Genomic DNA, 25,720 nt, shown 5'->3' with positions numbered 1-25,720 from the left:
GCAAAAAAAATAACTTCCATACCACTCTTGCTTTTCGCTCGCTAACTCAGTGAATGTCACATAAATGCATCGAGGAGACGATTTGACGCGAAAACAATTCGTCGTGGTCACAATTCGTTGCATGGACAATACGTCGCAGTTACAATTCGCCGTGGGCATAATTTGTTTTTGTGACAATTCATAGTGGGTCCAATTCGTCACGAGAATAATTCGTTGTAGGTACATATCGTTGTGGACACTATTTGTTTGACTTCTGCCACACCTGTTTCGGACCCATTCAGTACCCCCAGAGGTATTGAAGAGATTTGTTACAACATGGAGGACTTTGTGACCCAACGGATTTAAAGTGCACCAGTCACCATTTACTACAGTGGGAGTCTTCGGCCGTCTGGTTTCGAACTCCCGTTCTCAGGAATTTTAGTGCAGCTCCTTACCAACCAGGTTACCCCGACCCTAGAATACCTGTTTAAAGAACAAAGTCACATTCACCTCCAAGAACTCTTTTGAGTGAAACTAATCAGCCTTTGCGCAAAATAGAGGTAAGAATTATGGAAACCTGTGGTGATTAGTCCGATGCCAATGGAGCTCTGTTTCTACTCAAGTATAATTTGCATCAGCATGACAATCTCTGCTGACAGAGATGCTACATTCATAAGCTAATTGGGGCTGTTTTATTATTTACTCTATATATTAGTATACGTATCACGATACCTACTACGAGTATTGTGGAAATAAGTTTTTACAGCCTACCGAATGGGCTAAGTGACGGAGAAATTTGCTGATTGTGGTAATTTGTGACTGTCAGGAGTTGAGTCTCAGCAATGGAATTATGCCAAATGATTGTGTTCGCATATCTTTTAATTGCGTGAATGATTTTGCAATGTTGATCATTAACGATTTATTGATTCTTAAATTTTTTTTCAAAAAGAAAAACAAGGATTCAGCAAGTAACAATAATAATAAACTAAAAAAGTTGCCTCAGGGTGCGTAACCAAATTATTCAACAAAAAATAAGCACCTTATGCACTTTTCAAGCACTTGAAAAAAAAAATATCATAATTAGGCAGGGTTGGAAAGTTTTTGACAATTGGTCGGTTTTATCTTGTTTTAATCATGTCAAAAAAAAAAGCTTTTGGCATTGTTTTGACAATTATGACAAATCCATTATTCAAATTTTGACAAAATCGTGAAATTTTGAATCATTTAAAAAGAATGGCGTTTTCATACGCTACGGATTGATAACATGCCGAAATAGATTGGGGTTGAATTAATTGTGAAAACGCTAAATAGAACTATGTGAACTGTATCTTTTTGTATAATTCGTAGCGAAAATCAACATGATAAAGGAAAAATCTGATTTTGAAAAAGGGAAAATTAAAAAACACCCAATGAAGAAAGCACCTTTAAGGGCTTTTAAAAGACAAAAATCGAAAATAAGCACTTTTCAAAAACGCTACACAAGACGCTAAGAACAAAATATTTATTTTCAACTCGAATTTGCTTTGAAAAAAAAATTTTAATTTTTTACTTGGGCAGTGTGTATGTAAATATTCTCAGGGGTAGAAGTATCAAGGATTAGTCCCATTGCTGTCGGGATATCCGTGGAAGATTTTCCTCTCCATGGTATGCAAATGCGGGTTAGTTCCATCAAAAAGTTCTAAACAAAGGCTAATTTCTCCCAATGCTTGATTCAGAACTTCCCTTGTCATCTGGAATAAATTGAAATTACAAGGCTACGGTATTGAACATTAATAGTCGTCAACTTAGAATTAAATCGGCTGCTCAACACTGGTTATGAAATAAAATATCAGAGTCATGGTGGCTCAGGAGATAAGATAGTTCACTTCCCAATGAGGTTTCGAACCCAACGGCAGCTGGTTCGTACCGGTGACTATCCGCAGTGGTAGACGGGTTATGGATTAGAATCCCTTTGCTGTCACGCTAATCGTGAGAATTTTGTGTGTTTTTTCCACTCCATGTTGCGTAAATACGGGATGTTTCCATCAAAAAGTCCTCCACGAAGGCTAGTTTGTTCAGGTACTTGATCCAATAGTTTTCTTGTGTTCTGGGTTGGGTTCAAAACTCTAAGGCTGCGTAGTTAAACGTTGATAGTCGTGAGCTCAGAAATTGGATCGGTGGTTCAACGACGGTTATAAATAAGGCAATTGAACTGATGATTAATAATTTATTTTATTTTACAGCTATACAACTATTTACATAATATTTCAAAGATCTACATCAAAATAGTCAATCAGATTTGTACTCGTAAACTTCGGACATCCAAAAATATGAGGTATTTACACTTCAAACGATAGACCATTTGGCATCTTCTTATACAGACAAACATCAATTTATTTTTAAACTATATTTTTGAATTGATGATTGATTACTCGATCACTAAAAAGTTTACAAATACAATAGGATATGAAGAAAAAAAACACAAAGATCACAGAGTATTAATGAAAAGGTAACTGATTTTATCCATTTGTGTAGGTACTGTGCTACGGACCTAACTGAAAGCTAACTCCCTGAGAGCATATCTCGTGTTTGCAAGACAGTAGCATAAGCCGCATTGTTGGAATGATCCATTAGAAATAGATTACCTAAACAATTTATTAGCGATTACTCGATTAAAAAAATTCCACACTTCTGTATTTGAAGTCAAAAATAGTAATCTCAATAATGTGCAAACATTTCAACTTAACAGTCTAAATGTGGTCATTTTAATATTATGCATAATATTAAAATATCGAATTTTTTTTTCTTAAGAAAGAGACCAGGTGCAAGTAAGAGATAATCAATTGAAAATATGGTCTGTTTCCTCAAGGGTGGAGCCTGGACGAGTTCTTATCTAATCATTAGAGCTAGTGCACCATCCAAGAAATTTATTTCAGTTCGCCCCTTGTTTTATCACTTATTAAAAAGCACAAACTTTTTTATAATTTTACAGACAATGCTTAAACCTACAGTAATAATTTTATCTTAAGATCATTTTTATGATTCATCAGACAATGCTTAGACCTAATAAAGGTTTACCTTTTTTGTGACAATTAATTTCGAGCAATTAAACTATTATTAATAACTGTAGCACGCTATTTCACTGTGGGCGTGTATCAAAACATTCATATACTGTCACTGTTGAAATTTTTTTTTTAAATTTACAGTTGCTGGGAAAAATACAGTTACCTTTTCATTTTAAATGTTGTTTTATATAACAACATAAACCAAATATATTTTAAATTTTGATGGCAAAAAATATATCAATGAACTGTAAGCAATATAAATGGTAATACAAAATTAATTTGGAAATGCTTAGATGAAGATATTTTTAACAATTATTATACACTTTTAGCAGTCAGCATATAATAAAATTTTACGTTCCGAAAATCAGCCCAATGAATATTGTTTCTCATCCAAAACTGGCAGACTTTTGTTATTTTTATACCTGGTAAACTTTTAATAAACCTGGTAAACTAAAATTTTAATGTAATAACGGAGATAAATTTCCGAAGTTTATATGCATAATAAATAATTTAAATATTTTATAAATTACGATTTCATTTAAACAGTAATGTATGTTTCACTAAATTTAATTGAATAAAAGTGAGTTTACTGAAGTGTTGAAAGAGAAAAAAAAAATTCCAATTCAGATGAAAAATGGCGACTGTAAAACATGAAAATTGTAATCAAAAAATTAAAAAAAAAAAAAAAAATCTTAATGTATGTTAAGTTTTAACAAAAACTTTCTGTAATGTTTTGATGGGAAATCCTTAATATTTGACACAACAAAAGTTTCACCTGGTTTGAAGCAAAAAGTCGTCGAAAACTAACAATTATAGAAAAATTTAGGTAACTATCATAAAATAAATATAAAATTTTTAAAAAAAATAAAACATAACGCATGAACGTGGGAAAACATCAAAGTGAATTAATTATTTTTTCCTTTGTCTCTTAAATGAAATTTCCGAAAATTTAGTTATTGAGCTGATTTTAAAACGCAAAATCAATTTTTCAAATATAAACATACAACATAAGTTTTTTTTAACTATTAGACATAATTTTCCTCACAATTATAATTTCTTTAAGCTCCATGAATATGATTAAATATACATATTCAAATTATATTATAAACACAATAAGAAAATACTCGAGATATTTTGCACATACGAACACATTTAAAGCTTCGATTGAATAATTATCAGTAATGGTAAAAAGGTTTGTATTAAAACTAATTGAAAACATCGAGATATTTTACACATACGAACACTTTTAAAGTTTCGATTGAATAATTCAGTAATGGAAAAAGGTTTGCATTAAAAATAATTGAAAACAGTTATCATAGAGTAAAAAAAATACTACTCGTTAGTTATCTACAGTTTCTACCATTACATTCGTTATGAAAGTATATGAATACTTTAAATGTGAAATTATTCAATTGGAAAACACGTGAAAAGATTTTATTATTTGATAATAAAAAAAATGGTACGTTAAAAACTTTTACATGTTTTAAACATTAAAATGTAAGCTAATATGTGCACATTTTTAAATTAAAATTGAAGCATTCAATAAATACTATGTTAAGTTTTGGAAAATAAAATTAAAAAATAATAATATACATTATTTCAGAAAAAAAAAGAAAGTTAACTATATTCAAGTACAAAGGCAAAAATATAAAAACCATTCTAAACGTTTCTTTAAGTTTTTATATTTTTTAAACAAATTAATAATAAAAATTTGCATTGTTTAAAATATCTTAAATATATAATAGAAGATTATAACAATTAACATAAAAATATGTAATAAAATATCGTAATATTTATTATTAAACATAATAATTCAAGAGTATTAAGTTTTCATATTAATTGTTCTGTAAGGCTGGTAATTTATATAAATGAACCTCACGGATTTAATTTTAATATTTAATGAATAAAGTAATATCTAATGAGGAAAATAAATGTTAAGCACAAAAATTTTATATTAATGGTTGCTATAAGGCTTGCAATTTATTTTAATTTACATCAATTAATAATAAATTACAAGACTTGAAACAAGAAATAGAATTTATCGTCTAAACATAGAAAATTAAGCGGAAAGCATTACAATATTTCAAAATCAAAGAAGTTTGATTAAAATATTATTAATTAATAGGATTACTATTATAGAAATTAAATAGATTTTGATTCCTTTAAGATATGCAATTGAAAAGTTATTAATTATTTTTTTTTATAAAACAAATATTGATATTAATTAACAATAACAGGTTTCACAAAAAAATTTATAGTTTTTTTTTTCAAGTGAAAACCTCATAAGAGATTCGCCTAAGTGACGAGCTATTTACTGAAACATAAGTGATAAGTTTCACTACTTTCTGTTACTCATTTTGTGAGTACTAACTTCTTGGCGCTCAAAAGGAGAATGGAAAAAAAAACTGCCGACAAATATATTAAACAGTGCACTTTTGGTTGTTCTTTTAATTCAAATTTTATTAAAAGCGAAAATTTCAAAGTGTACTAATTAATTTCATTTCTCAAGATTTATAAACATCGAGCTGTCTATTGAAATTTTTGTAAGTAACAAGTTTCATAACTTTCTCTCTCCGATCTTGTGAGTGTCATCATTCAAAAAGGTAATGGGGAAACAACATGCCTTTGAATAAATTAACTAGCAGCGCAATTAAGAATTTTTTTCCATCTTGCAGTACAATTTTTATTAGTACTTATGATTCAAAAAAAGATTCGTCAAAATAACTAGCTTGAAATTTTTGTAAGTAGCAAGTTTCATTACTTTCTTTCTCGGATCTTGTGACTACTATCTCATGATTTGTACCTTACTTTCTTTCTCGGATCTTATGAGTACAATCGTTCAAAAGGGTATTAAAAATAACCGTTTCTGAATAAATCAACAGTGCAATTACGATTTTTATTATCTTAATAGCACTGCAATTTTTAGTAAGACTCATGATTTCACAATAACGAGCTGCTTTTTTTAAATATTAGTAAGCGATAAGTTTCGTAACCTTTTGTTCCGTAGCAACCTTGGATAACTAATTTTTCCAGAAAAAATTTTTTTTTATAGAAAAGTTAAATTGGGCAATTTTTTTTTTAAAAAAGGGGGTTTTCATGAAATTTTTTAGATACGGGGTTCTATTCTAGCAGCGAGATACATTTTTATATTTAGTAGTTCAGAACGTTATAGAATTTCGAATATTTTACGTTTAGAACTGTAATTAAAAACGTATCTTTTTCCAAATCAATTAATTTCGATTCTTTTAGGTTTAGAAGTGTAATGAAAAACTATATTTTGCCAAATCAATTAATTTTGATTCTTTTAAGCTCAGAAGTGTAATAAAAAACCATATTTTGCTAAATCAATTAATTTAGATTCTTTTACGTTTAGAAGTGTAATGAAAAACTATCTTTTGCCAAATCAATTAATTTAGATTCTTTTAAGCTTAGAAGTGTAATAAAAAACCATATTTTGCTAAATCAATTAATTTAGATTCTTTTACGTTTAGAAGTGTAATGAAAAACTATATTTTGCCAAATCAATTATTTTTAATTCTTTTACGTTTAGAAGTGTAATGAAAAACTATCTTTTGCCAAATCAATTAATTTAGATTCTTTTAAGCTTAGAAGTGTAATAAAAAACCATATTTTGCTAAATCAATTAATTTTGATTCTTTTACGTTTAGAAGTGTAATGAAAAACTATCTTTTGCCAAATCAATTAATTTAGATTCTTTTAAGCTTAGAAGTGTAATAAAAAACCATATTTTGCCAAATCAATTAATTTTGATTCTTTTACGTTTAGAAGTGTAATGAAAAACTATCTTTTGCCAAATCAATTAATTTAGATTCTTTTAAGCTTAGAAGTGTAATAAAAAACCATATTTTGCTAAATCAATTAGTTTAGATTCTTTTACGTTTAGAAGTGTAATGTAAAACTATATTTTGCCAAATTAATTATTTTTAATTCTTTTACGTTTAGAAGTGCGATGAAAAACTATCTTTTGCCAAATCAATTAATTTTGATTCTTTTACGTTTAGAAATGCGATGAAAAACTATCTTTATCCAAATCAATTAATTTCGATTCTTTTAACGTTTAGAAGTGTAATGAAAAACTATCTTTTGCCAAATCAATTAATTTCGATTCTTTTACGTTTAGAAGTGTAATAAAAAACTATATTTCGCCAAATCAATTAATTTCGATTCTTTTACATTTAGAAGTGCAATAAAAAACTATCTTTTGCCAAACCAATAAATTTCGATTCTTTTACGTTTAGAAGTCTAATGAAAAACTATCTTTTGCCAAATCAATTAAACTAACTAAGCAATAGAATGTTTTATTTTCTGTCCCGTTGTCCACAGTCTTAATTATCTGAAAGACGCACGCCTTCGTAATCGGCCCACTTTGCCGTCGTATCAACAAGAGATTGATTCAAACAAAGCATTTTCTTGTGAAAGAAAAAGAAAAACAAAGAAAAAAAAAGAGCTTATCTTATTTACTTATTAACTTCAAGCAAAGGCACACGACTGATATGCTTTTCTATTGTAGTCACCTGTAGACTATAAACTATGGGTGTTAAAATCAAAATTTCCGTTTTTCTTTTCCCAATCTTAGGTCGATTAAAAGATAAGAGAAAGATAAAACATTTGTGATAAGAGAAAGAAAATAATGAAATTGATTCTTTTCTCTAATGCTTTTAGTGTTGTTAACCAGATACTGATCAAATTTTATTGTCTATAGAAACAATTTACTAGAAAAGTTTTTCATCCAGTGCTGAATTTCTTTTTTATTTCTAATGTTTTTCATTTATTAAGTTTTTCTAGAAAATGATTTCATTCAAAGAAATTATCCATTGTAATTTTCGGGTGACAATTTTTTTAAAAAAAACTTTTCGCCCGATTCAGTTCTCTAATGAAATTTCCCGATATCTTTTTTTAAAGTTTCCAAGGGGATATTTTTCAGTCAAAGTAGCTCTTTATTAAAATCTCCTATCCTTTTTTTTTTTCGCCCAATGCAGTTTTCTCTTGAAATCTCCTTAACTTTTTCTCTCGTAAAATTTTTTATTTTTCTCTGTAAAATAGGTTATTTATTATTATTCCTATAAACATGTGATTTAAAAAAATTAGAAATTTATAGCTATTACTAATTACACTAATTAGAATTATTTATAGCTATAACATGGAATGTGAATATAATGGAAAATATTGCAGCAAATAGGTAATTGAGTTACTCATTTAAATTTTTGCCAATTAAATATTATTTTAATTCTCTAAAGTTTAAATGAAAGTACATTAAACTATGATGAGTAATGTATCAATATCTTTTCCTTTCATAATGTTGTCTATGAAAATATTTTGTTTTTTTTTTCGTAATTTTAAAGTTTATTTTAAGAAATTTACTAATATATAAATAATCCCAAGAAACTGACTTACTAAATAAAATTCTTTATTCGCCTAAAAAACACACAAATTGAAAATAACAGTCGACATGTATCAAGCGCTCAAAAACAGACGCCCATTTTCAAAACTTGTCAGACGTGAATAAGAAACAAGAGTGCTTTGCTATAAAAAAAACTTTAAATTGCCAACGTTTATATTCAACGTTGATTTTTCGTTTGGCAGCCTTGCGTTTCATATTTCAAATTACTTTTGTTTCTTCCTATTCACATTTGGCAAGTCTAGAAAATGGGAGTCAGTTTTTGAGCACTTGAATCATGTAGACTGTTATTTCCAATTTGTATATTTTCGAAGCGAACAAAGGTTTATAAATTAATATAAATAATTATTGAAGAATTGAGATATGGGCATTAATGAGTTATCGAATAAATGATTAAAAAAATTCGCTTGAATTTCGTTTGTAGTTATTTAAATTTTTAATTTTCTTGCAGTAATTTAAAAGCTCGTAATTAAGTCCAATACAAAAACTGCATTTAAAGTTGAGGTTTCGCATTTTCTGTGATGCATTTAATATTCGAAATATAAAACACGATCATCGATGCGGGTAACTATTAAATTTTGCTCCGTTTCTAATAAACTCTGGTTTTTAGCAGCGGCGTTCCAATCACGTACGTTTTTTGGATCGCCCTTTGAAATGTCTCGTGTGATGCCTAATGTTTTTGTTCAACCGTTCATCGTTGGGCTCGTCCATTGCGATGCATCTACAAGAATCAACGATCAGTACAGTCTTTTGCACAACCGGTGGGATCAGATCGGGACAATCAAGTGTGACATTAGACCACCTTAAACGATCCGGTTTACAGTTAGAGTAAGATTGGAACGCAACTCCTTCAGAAGTCCTTTGCTGAGGTATAAAAAAAGAATTGCACTGTCCGTAGCAGAAGTTATTGTTGATAACCTTTGGCTTGCACCGCGGTGCAGTCACTTTGTGAGTAAAAGGTATAGTGCGGCACCAGTCTTTTTTCACCTCACTAGCACTAGTGATTATGTGTGCCTCACTATCAGATTTGAGAATTGAGCTCCTGTGTTGCTTCCTGCCCTTTCGTCCGCCCTCTTGTGAACTATTCGAGTGCTTCCTGGACTTCAAAAGCAGTCGATGCCGCCGCTTATGTTTACGACGCCATTGAGGAGGAGAGTCTGATGGGGGACTCTGACGTCGTATCCGGTTCCGTTTGGCGACAACTTCATCAATGAGAGACCACACTTGACTTTCATCCATCGCTGGAGACTCTTCGGTTTGGGTATATCCTGCACCAGGTGACGTCACGGCCACTTCAGCGACGACGTCACTCGATTGTAGTACGCTATCGTCTCGAGTATCGAGATATTCGTCATAGTCTGTGACGCCGTGATCACTGTCTGGACGGGGTGCTTCAGAGGCGTAGTCTGCGTCACCTAATGAGTCCTTTCTACCGATAAGGAATGATTCTGGGGAGATTTTCTGTTTTTGTTGTTCTTCCATGATTTTGAGATCTTCTGAAAGTGATGGTGATAAGTGATAATTCCGGATATCTCTGCAAAGACCACAGCTGAAGTGAACGATGGTGAAGAGGAGGAAGTAGATGAAGAATTCCGGCCGTGGCTTTGGTTTGGGACGAGGCTTCATTTCAGGTGGACAAACCTTGGAGTGAAAAAAATAAAACTAATTAACATGCTAAATTAAAACTAATGCACAACGGGTATATAAATTAGTTAACAATCAATGCACAACGGGTATATAATTTAGTTAACAATCAATACACAACGGGTATATAATTTAGTTAACAATCAATGCACAACGGGTATATAAATTAGTTAACAATCAATGTACAACGGGTATATAAATTAGTTAACAATCAACGCACAACAGTAATAATTATATAATATAAAAATTTAGAATCCTTTTCAAAACAATATGAACATCAGGGACCGCCATTTTGCTCACGACTCTTAGTATGATGAAGCCCACCATTATGGTCCACCTGTTATACCAGCTGTAAGCAAAAGATTAAAAGCAAGGAAGATACCAAAACGTAGTTCTTCATACTCTTTGTTTTAAAAACTTCAATAATCGCTTCAAAAATATGTAAATTGGAAATAACAGTCGACATATTTAAGCGCTCCGAAACAGACACCCATTTTCTAAATTTGCCAGACGTAAATGAGAAGAAACAAAAGTTATTTGAAATAAAAAACGTAAAGCTGCCAACGAAAATTGGGATTGGCACATATGAATAAAATAAAACTAAAAAAAAAACTGCACTAGCTGAGAGATAAAAAAACAGAACATGAAAAACTACAATGGACTCAAGGGGCGAATTAGGGTAAAATGCCTTTCCATACACTATAGAGAAGTGGTGAGGAATTAATGTCGTTAACATAGTGAATGGCATTCATATGAATAAAACAAGATTCCAGAGCATCAAGATGAGCTTATGCTCTGGATGATGAACTGAAACTATGAATGCCGATTCCTTTGTTAATGACCGCTCCATAGCGCGTGGAGAAGCATTTTTACCCGATTTGACCCTCTCGGCCACTGTGGTTTTTCTTGTTCGGTTTTTCACCTTTTTTTTCTCTTGACTTCCGTGGTTTTTCTAGTTTTGTTTCTCGTCTTTATTTTTAGTTTGCAACTTAACATTTTACATTTCAAATCACTTTTGTTTTCTCTCATTAATGTAAGTCAAGTCTTGAAAAAGGGCGCCTGTTTTTGAACGCTTGAAACATGTCGACTCTTATTTCCAATTTGTATATTTTTGAAGCGAATGAAGTTTTTAATGAAGTAATACATTAACGCTTCAGTTACTTGGGATTATTTATTTAGTAGCTCTTCATAATTCATTGCTAGCGTTCATAGAACTTCAAACTTTTGTTAAGTTGGCGGGTTTCAATAACAATAATTCAAACAAATCTTCACGAATTTAAACTGTATAGTTAAATTTTTATACTGTATAGATAAGTTTTTTTTTATAGGGCCAAAACAAAATATTTTTGGGATCTATTTTGACCCTTAACTTTTCATTTTTATGCAATTATAGAAAATCAACTTATAATTTTGCGGAACAAACTTTCTTTCGGCTTGGGTTCTATTTTTGAGAAAAATTTACTCATAATTTAGTGACAAATTAGCATTAAACGTCATTGGCTACATTTTTAATGGAAAGACTTTGTGCAGAATTAGTTGTTAAAATAAAAAATAATGTTAACTATTTTTTTTTTTAGATAAAAATGCTTTGTGAAGGATCCACTTTCAAAGCATAAAAATTTGAATGGTTCATTAAAAGACCTACATTTTTCCTTAATCAGACCTCTGAATTTATTCCTTGTTTTGTTTCTTCCTGGGTTTACGAATTTTTTGAGCTCTAGTTAGAAAATATGCCTGCTTGCGTCCCACAGAAGGCCTAAGGCAGTGTTTTCCAAAGTGTGGAACCCCCAGGGGTACGAGAACAGTTTAGCGGGAGTACGCGTTCTTATGCGAAATATCTTGCAACAAACGAAAATTTCCAAATTTTTATTTAAAAATAAAGCTAGCCATCAAAATGTATGATTACGTATTTTTCTATTGGCTATTTTTTTTTTTTGCAGAGTTAACAGTTAATAATTAGTGGTATCAACAGCCAGTTGCGTTTTTTAACTTTATTGCAATTTTTTTATTGTAAAAAATACGTTCATTTTTTTATTAGTGGTACACAGCGTTACAAAAAATTTAGAAAGAGTACACAAAAGTCATAAGTTTGGGAAACACTGGCCTAAGGCATTGCATGCGTGCTATTCAATGAACATAGCAGGCAGGTAAATAATTATATACATACACTTTTATTCCCATCCTCTTTTTATCTTTGAGTATTTATTTAACGTAAATATATTACTTAACCCAGCAATGGCCAAGCATCTAGCCCCGTTTTACCAAACATACTTAGTAGTCAGCGTCTGAGCTAGTACTTCTCTCTCCAAAATTCTATTTTATTATTTAACGTAAATATATAACTTTACCCAATCATGCCCAAGAATTTAGTCCCGTTTTTAAAGACTATCTTTTTAACAGACATGGTAGGGAATGCCACGAATGTCTGATAGATCCAGGGACTAATATAGGGCCTTTATATCTATGGATAGATCGTAATGTCAGGATCGACCACGATGTCTGATCCTGGTCGATCAGACATCGCGGTCAGCTTCTTAAATAATACTTCTCTTACCGAATTTCCACACCACGACCAAAATATAAATACAAAGTATAGTTCCTTACATTTTAAGTATCACGTTGTAAATAGCATTTAAATTAAAGTTTTAAATTTTTCTTATACATTTCAACATATGTTGAAACGAAACTGATTTTAAAAAAATTAAATTATATTTAGTAACATTAAATACAGGGTTATTATAGTTTGTCCGAAAGAAACCTTTTTTTTTCCCGGACACTTCGAAAAATTGTTAATATAGGTAAATGAAAAGTTCCAAAAAACAATAAAAAATTAATATAGCATTAAAAGTTTATAAAAATATACAGGTAATTTCTTTAAAAAAAATAATTTTTTTTTTATTTATTAAAATTGTATACACAATTTAAACATATTCCTTATTATAACAACTAATTAGAAATTTTAGTTTATATCATTCTTATTTTCACAACATCTTATTTCTAGATGTGCACTTATTTCTATATAAATTATGTGTCCTTATATTGTTTTAAGTTGATTGAATTTTCTGTTTTATGATAGAATTACCTAAAAATTAAAATAAATAAGTAAAACATCGAATTTAAAATTATTACTTAGTTAAAAAACTTTAAATTAATAAAATTTTCAGTACAAATTTATTTAAATGATAAATCTAACATAGCTAATAGTATTTTTAGATATTAATTTTGTTCTTAACTCAGTGTTTTTACAAAAAAATAAGAACTAATTTTTAAACTGGATTTATAACATTGAAGATTAGTAACTTAAATTCATAATATTAGTAAATCCTGTGCAAAGTAGTGTACAGCTATAAAAACGTAAAAATAACCTTAGCTGTATTTGAAAACATACAAGTTTAATTAATTAATAAATTTATTTTATTCATTTATTTATTTTTTTATTTTTCGATCTTTGACTGAAAATGTTTTTGAAATTTCTCATGATTTTTAGCACAAATATTTAAAAAAAACCTTTAACGTATTCTACAACTTAATCAAATTTATAAAATTAATCATTTATTTGAAAATAAAAATTCGTGGATAAAAAATTCTTAAGTTAATTTTATAAATTAAAATAAACGTATAATTTTATGATTAGATGTATAAAAATATTATATTCCTTAGTGTAAGACATTGAAAAACAAACAGTTATTTAAGTGTTTTAAGAAATTTATTCAACTTTTATTTTTTTTCCGATTTTCACTTGAAATGATTTATTAAACTAGTGGGCTGCGCCCCCTGCTCCCTAACGCTCGCCAACCCCCGAAAAATGCTACGCAATCTTATATGGTTTGCTTCGCAAACCAAGCTCGCTTTACTCGCTACTAACTTAGGTAGATTGCAAATGCACAAAATTATAAGAATTCAAAACAATCATTCAAATCCATATAACAACTCTTTTTTTTAAAAAAAAATGACATCTTTTTAGTAAATACTAAGTCATTAAAATAAATTTGAATTCAAATAAATGACATGTAATTCGTTAAACCTATTAGAAATGTGCTATAGTATAAAATCTTAAGATAAAATTTCTAAAACTTATATCTCTTTAAAAAGGTTAGAATTTTGGCTATAATTAAGTCTATTAAAAATTTAAATAAGTGAATTGCAATGGAAAAACCTGCATTAACAAATAAATTCTAGTAAAACAAATAAATTCGTGATATAAATCAAAAATCGTCAAATAAATTCGTAATATATAAATTCGTGAAAAAAAGCGCTTTCGACAAAATACTAACATAGAGATCTATCGACAAAGACTACTCACTTCTGCCTAGCTTATGCTCCCTCTGGTTATTTCAGTTTCCGTTTTTAAAAGCGCTATATGTTGAGCCATCTCAGCTAGATTTGGCATGTGACATTTTTAGCGGCAATCATTGGTCGATTTTCTAGCGTTGCCATTCGGGGAGTTGTAATGAGGCTTTTTTTGTCGCCGTGTAAGAGAAATATATATAGAGATGACTTGTAAATAGTTAGATGATTGCAATTATAAATTGTTTAAGATTTCAATTTAATATTTAATATTTCTTTTTATAAAAAACTGTTTCCGCCTTTATGAAAGAAACTCTTCTTTTAATAAAAGAAATATTAAGTCAGAAATATTAATTATGGAGTTTTTTTCCATTATGAAAAAAAATTTATCATCTCTACATATAGGAATCTATAACATATATGGATAGGCTAACTAAAGATTTCTTAGATCTGTAGTTGTAATGTTGCTTTAATGAAGATAGTTTGATAATATAAAAGAATTATTATTCACTTATTATGCAATCTTCTACAATATTTACAATAATACAATTATTGATGCAATATTCTCTAATTATTTATGTACATATGGATCAAGTATCTTGTTTCTTATGAATGAATTACTTCACAAGACAAAATATTTCAACGAAACTGTATTTTGTGTAGCACAATTACTTAAAGGGTAAAAGAAGCAAGTAATGCATAAATTATAACTTTTAAATACTATTGACTACTACTTTTAAATAACTTTTAAATTTTATTGTGAGCCTAAGTCAAAATTCCGGAAAATTATTCTGGAGTTTTTTTTAAAAAAACAGTTTAAATTGAACAAAAATTTAAACAAAGTTTTTTTCCTTTTTCTCAATATTTCTTAGTTTACTTAAAATATATTTTAAATTTTACACATACCTATACCATTTACACATACCTATGATGACCTGGAGAAGTAATTAAAATTTACAAATGTCTTTCTTTCTTGAATTTATGATTATGAGAACTATTTACTGATGAAAAATGAATATTAATCATGAATATAAGCTTATAAAGTATCTCTTTGGCTCTCCCTTACAAACAAATAAAATAAACCTAGTTTTTAAGTTCCACCGGGAAAAAATTCGATTTCTGGAAACTTTTGTGATCAATGATTTTTTGAAACGTCTGAACCTTCGATCTCCGGAAACTTCCGGATCACTGTTAGCAAAAATTCCGAAAATCCGGATTTTTTCCGGAGCACAATCAGCCCTGTTAAATATCATAGTTTCTACACGTAACATAATAGTTGAGCAGTATTGCATAGTAAAGTGATTTAATGTAGAGAAAAAATTAAGAATTTATCTACCGGGTTTTTCCGTAGATAAAATCAAAAAGCCCGCTTTTAATTGATGCAAATCAAATGAAGACATCCACGCTGGAATAGCAAAAGGACCCAAGTAGTCATGCTATTTCGAAATGCGAGGCCAATTCTCTACCAGCAATGAAGAGATAAATCACAGAAGTCATTATTTATTAAATTAAAGAAAATATTTGAGCAGATGATGCGGTGCCTTCGTATAAAAAACACTTCTTATAATCCTCTTTTCCTCAATTTGCAAAAATAATAATGATAATTTGAGATACGAAATCAGACACAAAAACGTACTTTCTCTGAATTAAAAATCTGAAAAACAGACCCACATAATATAGGGGGTGCCGAAATCGGGAAGGCCATTTTTTTTTTTTTTTTCCTTTATTTTTTTGCTGCGGAACCTTAAATAATCAGCCTTCTTTTGGCGGAACCCCGGCTTCATAAAGCAGTTTGTTAAGGTAAAAAATTTTAAAACATTTAATTGGAGGAATAAAAATTTTTCAATCTTAAATTAGATTTTGTGCCCGATAGTTAAACTTTCAGTCCAAGTGCTTTGTCTCTTGTAGTTATGGATTTGTTTTTGGTCTATATACATAAGGTGAAAATGAATGAAATAAGCCACATTATGGTTCACTAAAACTTCACTGGTAAAACTTTAAAGAACTACTACTAACGTTTAAAATGGGGGAATATTTCCTCATCGTGATCTGTTGCGCCAACGACAATCGCTGAGGTACCAAATAAATTTTAAACTTGCAAATTTTTAAAAAAAAATCATGTAGATGTTAGCCCGGGTGCGGCTACGAGTTATACCTTTCAAGTTGGTTCCTTTCTGTGATGTTTTCCAAATACAATCAAATTTTACAACTTATCACTATCACTAAATGTAATAACTCACGGAACTCGTTTAACTCTTCCAGGAACCCTAGGATTCCGCGTAACACCATTTGGGAACCACTGAATAATGTAAATGAAAGCATCATTAACTAATGGTGGGAAGTGGTCTAAATTTACTAAATATGATAACGATACAAATAAACAAATCAAAATGATTTGAGAAAATTAAACATTAAAATGGAAAACATTGCATCAGCACTTGGTGTTTTTAAATTATCATCCTCTAATTTCATTTAACAATGCAATCTACAGAACTTACTTTCTTTGTAAGTAAAATGAGACATTTTAAAACAAAACTATTTAAAAAAGAATTATAATTACCTTTAATGATAGAAATGGTAATCCAAAACAATTTAGATTTCATATTACATAATTCCATATTCTTTCGCACAATGTCATTAGCTATCAACTTTCCGAAGAAAAAGATCAAGATCTTATATCGATTTCAAGAACACTTTTTTTTTTAACCCGCCTTATCGAACAACAATGAATGGGCGCAACAAGTGCTGAAGCACACTTCACACTTATGTTTTCCGGTGGCTTTGAAGGAGGGTAGAGGCGAGAAGGGGGGAGGTATCTTACCAAATATTTGCTTAGTTGCGATCCCACGCAAAACGGAGATTCCCGACCTTGAAACAGGAAGTTCTTAAAAAAAAAGAGTGCTTTTTTTTGTTCTTCTGTACCCTATTCAAATATATTTTTAGTTTTTACGTTCAGAATTTTTGACCTAATATGTTAAAGTGCGATTTGCTATAATTAAGGATATAACTCATGTTTGAATTGGATCTTTTTTTTAACACTTGTGAATGACGAATTTACGCGTATAATCTCTTAAGGGTAGAGGGATGCACGATCTTTTTGAACTGTGAAATCAGCGGTTGAATTCGATTCCGGATTTTCCTGAGAGCATGAATCCGACTCTCAGTTTACACCAATAAAATGTTGGATCGAATCTCAGGAAAGAATGAAGATTATTACAAAGTAAATGTTACTTTCAAATATATATTTCTTCTTTTTTTTAAGTTCGTGACTAGGACTGGGCGATATAAGAAATTTTATATCGCGATGCATCGTCAGTTTTGCATCGCGATATAGTATTTTTGAAATTCATTTACTTGTAAGGCGCAGAAAGTCGGATTTCTATAAAAAATTCATACTCAGATTGATTTAAATCAATTTATGATTTTAAGTATATGTTTCGCTTAAGGAAGATATTAATGTTATATTTTCTAAAAATGATCGCGCAAATAACGAAAGATTTTTTAGTTTAAAAATAAATAATAAAAAAATAAATAAAATTGAAATTTATCAATATATTTACCTAACAATATAGAAAGAAAATTTAAAAAATAAGTTCGTTAAGAATTATTTGTATGCTTAAAACAAAGTGCTAAATAAATTAAACAAAAAAACACTTTTAAAACAACACTATTTTTTATCATTATTATTTCACATAAATAATAAAGTTAAATTGAATGATTACCGAATCCTGAACGAAAAAGGAAAGTAAGGTTTAATTTCTTAAAAATAAACTTCACAATTAACCCTTCACAAAATATCTTTTCGTAAAAACGGACCCTTCACAAAATATTTTAACTTAAAAACGGACCCTTCACAAAATGATTTTTCTTTTAATCGGCCCCTTCACAAATTTGTTTATCTTCATTATTATTTTGTTAATCGAATAAACCCTTTCCCAGGGCAGAAAACAAGAAAGATGGATGTAAACGAATTAAGTTTTGTCTTCGGCAGACGATTCTTCCATTATTCGTCCGAAATTAATATTTTGCGTTCAGCAGTATAGGCAAAATACCAAATATTTGTATGTTGCATCTCTAATTTAGAAGCAGCAATTGTTGTTTATTTTTTAAAATTTAATTTTTTTAATTATAATTTTACAGTGTTGAGCATAATCTTGTATGTCTTTACAATTTAAAAACTCCTTGAAAAAAAAATTTTTTTTTTTTTTTTGCAATAACGGACCCTATTTGCACAAATTCATAAAAGCGGACCCTGGTTGAAAGAATGTGAGTAATTTTTTCACAATTTAACGAAAAACGGACCTTTCACAAAATGTCTGGACAGACCCCTGGAAGTGCTAAATGATTTTAAAAAAAGAAGTCGCAATCGCAAACATTACTAATTTTTTTGAATAAACAAAGTTGATTGACTTATGTCCAAATCCAAAAGAGGAAAAATAAGTTATAATTTTATTTATAAAAATGAAAACAACTAAAGATTTATAAATTTAAAATCAGTAATAAAAACCCATTAAATTATTATTTTATCCAAAAAGTTTTTATAAATTAAAATTAAGTAAAAGATAGCCTAACAAATTTAATTACTTTTTAATTTAATTCTTTATGGGCACCTTAAATTAGATTTCCGTTTGTAATAAATTCAATAATGTAAAATAATACTTAAGCATATAATATCAAAATTAATTTTCACATTTAAAAATAAAAAAGAAAGTTTTGTTTCAAAAAAAAAAATTTACCTAATTAATTAAGAAACACTTCTTTATATATTCTTTTCAATAATAGATTACGTTCAGAACAAGGTAACGACGGCGATCACAAAGTCAGTCCCACTGAAAATAATCTACAAGAAATGATATCAAGTCGCGACAAAGTAAAAAACTAAGAGGTGAGGAAACGAACTTGTGGAACCATTTCTCAGGCTACCGTTCTGTGGGAAAGCTTTTCTAGTGATGTAATATCTATTTATTGATAAGTTTTAATACTTAGTTCTTTAATATTAAATAATATTCCTTAACAAGAATAAAAAGACAAGAAGAAGTTGACGAAATAAGGGATAAATGTTAATATGCAAACAATGAGGGGTCTGTTTAGAAGAAATTTGGGTCTGTTAACAATTGGGCTTTCACAAATTTGTTTATTTTCATTATTGTTTTGTTAATCGAATAAACCCTTCCTAAGGGGAAACACAAGAAAGATGGGTGTAAACGAATTAAGTTTTGTCTTCGGCAGACGCTTCTTCCATTATTCGTCCGAAATGAATAATCTGCGTTCAGCAGTATAGGCTAAATACCAAATATTTGTATGTTGAATCTCTAATTTAGAAGCAGCAATTGCTGTTTATTTTAGAAAATTTAATTTTTTTTATTATAATTTTTCAGTGCTGAGCATAATCTTATATCTCTTTACAATTTAAAAACTCCTGGAAAAAGTTTTTTGCAATAACCGGACCCTATATTTGCACAAATTCATAAAAGCAGGACCCTGGTTGAAAGAGTGTGACTTAACATTGTTTTATATTCACAAATTACGAGAAATTTTTTTCACAATTTTACAAAAACAGGACCTTTTACAAAATGTCTGGACAGACCCCTGTGCTGAATACAGTTAACCTTTATTTTGATGGTATGAACAACTTAAAAGGTATGAAGTGTGTGTTTTGCTTAATAACGGAAAGCGAGACAAATAAAATTTAAAAAAAAGAGATTTTTTTTAGCTTCATTATTTGCGTTAGTATATCTTTTAGTTTTGTGCATGATTTAAGTGTTATTTAGTATTGATTTATTAATTATTTTTATTCACCCTATACTAGGGGTTCATAAACCAGCGACCCGCGGGTCACATGCGTACCACCGACTGTTGATATGTGGCCCGCGGGAGCTTCTGAACGCAATAAAAAAAATTCTTTTAATTTAGTTAATGTTCAAAACATTATTAATTTTCTTAAATTAAAATATTTAATTTAAATTTATATTACTCTAAAATTCTTATATTTTTGGCACTTTCATTCGGTAAGTTTCTTTTTGGTTAGAATTTATATCCACTCCCAATATTTATGTACTCATATGTATAAATTAATATATAATATATTAGTATATATTTAATAACAGGGGTTTGTCCAGACATTTTGTAAAAGGTCCGTTTTTTGTGAAAATGTGAAAAAATTACTCACATTCTTTCAACCAGGGTCCGCTTTTATGAATTTGTGCAAATAGGGTCCGTTATTGCAAAAAAAAACTTTTTCAATGAGTTTTTAAATTGTTAAGACATACAAGATTATGCTCAACACTGTAAAATTATAATTACAAAAATTAAATTTTAAAAAATAAACAATAATTGCTGCTTCTAAATTAGGGATGCAACATACAAATATTTGGTATTTAGCCTATACTGAACACAGAACATTAATTTCGGACGAATAATGGAAGAATCGTCTGTCGAAGACAAAACTTAATTCGTTTACATCTATCTTTCTTGTTTTCTGGCCTGGAAGGGGTTTATTCGATTAACAAAATAATAATGAAGATAAACAAATTTGTGAAGGGTCCGATTAAAAGAAAAATCATTTTGTGATGAGTCCGTTTTTACGAAAAGATATTTTGTGAAGGGTCCGTTAACGGACCCAAATTTCTTCTAAACAGACCCCTGAATAAATTAATTATTGTGAAAAATCGAATTTTTTTTAAACATAAGTATTAGTTTTTTTAGTTTTAAATAAATTCAAATAATTAAAAGCATTTAATTTTCTGCAAATATGTCATTAAGTTTACTGATAAAAATATTTAGTGCTTAGAACACAAATGTTTTGATAAAAATTATCATATTTGCCGCTAACATGACTAAATATGCGTGCGGCCTTTCGTTAATCTACCTGCTGTGCAAGTGGCCCTTCACTCAAAAAGGTTGTGCACCCCTACCCTATACGAAAAATGGGAATCACTATAAAAGCACCTATTATCGCAATACTGTCCCTAAAACGGAATAGCATCCACAAATCTACAGCATAAATAAGCTCTAAGCATATTTTATATTTATCAGAAATGAAATATATAAAAAATTCAATTAAGGAAACCTTTTGTCGAGTAGTAAGAATTCATTTCAAAGATTTTTTGGTAAAATCTATAAAGCATCAATTGCTCATAGTGTATATTTTTTAGAATCCTTGCCAAAAGTGAACTCGCAGAAATACACATATTATCTATCTAAATCTAATATTCAAGCAAAAGAAAAACGCTACTGAAATTTAGCACAATATTGAGGAAAGCAAGTACATTGAATATCAAGACCTGTTTGATTGCCAGAGGAAAGAGTGATGAATTGAACGAAGATTGCTAGAAAAACTTTTAAGTTTCACACGTTCAAATTTTGTATTTTATTTCTTAAAATTCAATTACTTAATATTCAATTTTCTTTAAAGAAAGGGGCAAAAAGTGGCGATTGTTAAAAATGCAACATCTGGCCGGTGACAAAATTTTCGAATTTTGCCAATACTTTGTACCTCTAATTTAATCTGTATCATCGCTATATTTTTTATCACATTAAGCACATACTTCAATTAATGGCCGGGATAGCCCGGTTGGTAGGGCACTGGGCCCATGTCCATGAGTTCGTGGGTTCGATCTCAGGCCGGTCGAAGTAAATGGGGACTGATGCACGTTTAAATCTGTCAAGTCGCAAAGTCTGCCATGTTTCCATAACAAATCAATACCTGTGGGAGTGCTGATCTAGGAGTTTCCTTGTCTTCTGGATTGGTTCAAAATTACATGGCAACGGAGTTGAACAATAGTAATCGTAAACCCAAAATTAGGTCAGCTGTTCAACGACGAATATAATATAATATACTTCATTTCATATACGGGAAGTTTCTAAGGATTGCTTGTAATTGTTTTTCAATTCATGATGAGATAATATACTTTGCTGAAATAACTCGGGTAAAAAAAATTAAAAAAAACTTTGTCGAAAAAATAATGTTAACGAGTATTATTTAAAAGCCTAAATAAAATATAATAATTAAAAAAAAAAAAAACAGAGGTATCGCGATTTTGTCGACTTCAATTTGAGAAGAAAAAAAATTTATAAAGTTTTTTTTTCTATCGTGTTGAACAGCCATCTAAATTTTAAATTTACAACTACCTTTATTCAATTCCGTAAGCCTTGTAATTTTGAACCCAACCCAAAAGAAAACTTTCACCAGTTAGCCCGACGGCAGGAGATTCTAGCAACACCTCCTAGAATAATGAAGGCCTCAGCACGGATCAAATTAGTAGTCCGATGTGACGAAGTTAACTGCGCAGTTGATGAAAAATAAGAAAGATGTCATTACGTTCGGGGTACTAAGCTGCGCAGTGGTTGAAAATACGAAATATGTCATTACGTTTGGACTACTAAAGGATATTTATGGTAACCCGTGCAGAGGCCTACTCTTTTCTAGGAGGTGTTGATTCTAGCCCATGCTCAGTCAACCATCACTGAGAACATTTCACGTCAACACTGTGGTCGTTGCAAGCCAGTTGCAGAATTCGTATCAACCAGCTACCGCTGAGATTCGAACCTGGGTCATCTTATAGGGAGGCGAACATTCTATTTTCAGAGCTACCACTGCTCAATCGTATTGAATTAACGATGAAATCGAGATAAGTTTATTTGCTTCAAATATCAACACAGAAGGTTAATAAATTTAACAACGTACAATTCTGTATTTCGCAAAGACAGTTTGCGTCAGGCAAATAAAAACAAACGTATTTTCAAAAATGAACAATAAAAAATAAATATCCCCTTATTAATGAAGATTAGAATTTTTTTAAATAGGGGCCGTTCAAAAAGTACGTACATCCCGAAGGGAGGGGGGAGGGGATTTGCTATTATGTACGGTTTTGTACGATGGGGAGGGGGGAGGTATTATACAAAGTACGTACTTTATAAACATACACCAAATTTAAATTTGACTTCATCCTACACACTCCTTAAGTAAATATTTAATTTTATTTAAAACATAATTATTTTAATTTTTATAAAAAAGGGGGGTAGACTAATAAAATGTACGTACTCTAAGGGGGGGAGTAAGACCTTATGTACGGTAATGTACGAAGGGGGGGGAGGGGTTTAAAATTTCTCCATTTTTGTGTACGTACTTTTTGAACGGCCCCATACTGATTTATTTAATTTGCTATTTTTATATTTCTATTCTTTTATTTAATTTGCATCTTTTTTGTCTTCTCAGAGGTCGCAAAGTTTATTAAAAAGTGTTTTCTTCGTTAAAATTTTAATAGCGGTAACACCCAAAATTCGATATCATAATTTTTACATTTTTTGTTGTTTTTTGAGAAGTATATATTATACAAAACAATAGCCCAAAACGATTTTTTTTTCATTTAATTTATTTTACAAGATATTAACAATTAAATTTTAAAGCTCTTTTTAATTAAAAAATAAATATCTAAGGATAGAATGAATGGATTTTAAAAAAAATGTATCTCATTTTACGCGGAAATAATTGAAGTTTTTGATAAAATAATTATAATAAAACAAATGTTTAAAAAATTTAATTTTTATTGCAAAATTAAGTTGTAAAATGAAAAACAAAAATGTTGTTAATGTCGTACAAAGCTCAAACAAAACCCATTTCAAAGTAAATTTTATTCTGAACAAAATGGCTTTTCAAAAAAAAATGGATCGCAATTCCATAAAAAGTTATAGCTTTTTTCGCGAAACGCTGCACCGCGGTGGGCTCTGCCACTCCACTCCGCTGATCGCTCAATTGCGCTGTATCAGTTAACTTGGAGGGAATTTAAAAACCTCAACTAAAGTTTCACAAAATAACAAACATTATATTAAATAATAAATATATAATTTATAATTTTAGGCGAATAATATTATGAATAATTAGTTATTTATAATTTATGCGCTGATTACCTCACACGCTGCGCGTTTTTTCATGTTTATACTTGAATTGTAACGAGCGTTTGTTAAGGTAGTTCGGAGTGCTGATCTACGTGATAATAATTATCAAATAAGGTAAGTTTCAATTGTTTTTTAACTTAGTAATATCAACTTCAATAATAATTATTGTTTTTCTTAACATAAAATTACATTTCAAAGAAATACATTAATTGTAAAAATTTGATTTGTATATTTATCACGAAATTTAATTATAAACTTACAGATGAAATCAAGAAATGGTGAACTATTGCTGCAACCCGCTGAACGAATTAAAGCATCGAAGTGTCTACAAAAATGTTAAGCTTCTCATGGCAAAGGGGCATGCGATGGTATTGGTGGGACGGTGAAGAGGGAAGCAAGAAAGAGTAGTTTGCAAACACAAAATATAACAACAACTAAGGAATTGTTCGATTGGGCATGTAAATTTTTCGATAATATTCAATTTGACTTCTGCAAAAAACTGAACATGAGAATGAAAAAAAATTGGAAACAAGATCTAAGAAAGCTTCAACAATTTATGGAACTAGAGAATACCATACTTATTTAGTTGAAAATTTTGAAACTTTCAAATGTAAAATATATTCTTCTAGTTCCAAGTTTGAACTCAAAAAATTATGTAAATAAATTATCAATAACTAATTATTCATAATATTATTCACCTAAAATTATAAATTATATATTTAATATTTAATAGATTGCTTGTTATTTTGTGAAACTTTAATTGAGGTTTTTAAATTCCCTCCAAGTTAACTGATACAGCGCAATTGAGCGATCAGCGGAGTGGAGTGGCAGAGCCCACCGCGGTGCAGCGTTTCGCGAAAAAAGCTATAACTTTTTATGGAATTGCGATCCATTTTTTTTTGAAAAGCCATTTTGTTCAGAATAAAATTTACTTTGAAATGGGTTTTGTTTGAACTTTGTACGACATTAACAACATTTTTGTTTTTCATTTTACAACTTAATTTTGCAATAAAAATTAAATTTTTTAAACATTTGTTTTATTATAATTATTTTATCAAAAACTTCAATTATTTCAGCGTAAAATGAGATACATTTTTTTAAAATCCATTCATTCTATCCTTAGATATTTATTTTTTAATTAAAAAGAGCTTTAAAATTTAATTGTTAATATCTTGTAAAATAAATTAAATGGAAAAAAATCGTTTTGGGCTATTGTTTTGTATAATATATACTTCTCAAAAAACAACAAAAAATGTAAAAATTATTATATCGAATTTTGGGTGTTACCGCTATTAAAATTTTGACTCGCATACTAATTTTATCTACCGTCAAGGTCAATTCATACTGTAAATCTGTTTCACTGTAAATCATTTCCCATTGCAGGAAAATCTTCTGCTGAAAATTATGTTGAAACGTATACTTAAGTATACGTTTCAGTTATGTTTTTAAA

At 29.6% G+C, this 25,720-nt stretch overlaps 1 protein-coding gene across 3 annotated transcripts in view; it reads right to left on the bottom strand.

Moving 5' to 3' along the window:
* Positions 1-7,784: 7,784 nt before the first annotated feature.
* Positions 7,785-25,720, bottom strand: part of LOC107455406 (uncharacterized) — a 30,347-nt gene continuing 12,411 nt past the window's right edge. For 2 of the 3 annotated variants that reach the window (XM_016072963.4, XM_016072971.4), the window contains exon 2: positions 7,785-10,083. In XM_016072963.4, coding sequence (XP_015928449.1) covers positions 9,067-10,068 — 1,002 coding nt within the window. In that variant the 5' untranslated portion in view covers positions 10,069-10,083 and the 3' untranslated portion in view covers positions 7,785-9,066. Of the gene's footprint in view, positions 10,084-16,933; positions 17,057-25,720 lie in introns of those variants that run through there. The other variant, XM_016072978.4, reaches the window with a different exon arrangement.

This window comes from Parasteatoda tepidariorum, chromosome 4, assembly GCF_982258835.1.
Source record: "Parasteatoda tepidariorum strain Cologne lab strain chromosome 4, Ptep-v5.0, whole genome shotgun sequence".
NCBI lineage: Eukaryota > Metazoa > Arthropoda > Arachnida > Araneae > Theridiidae > Parasteatoda > Parasteatoda tepidariorum.
The sequence above is the reverse complement of the archived record's forward strand: the minus strand, read 5'-3'. Positions and strand labels throughout refer to the sequence as shown.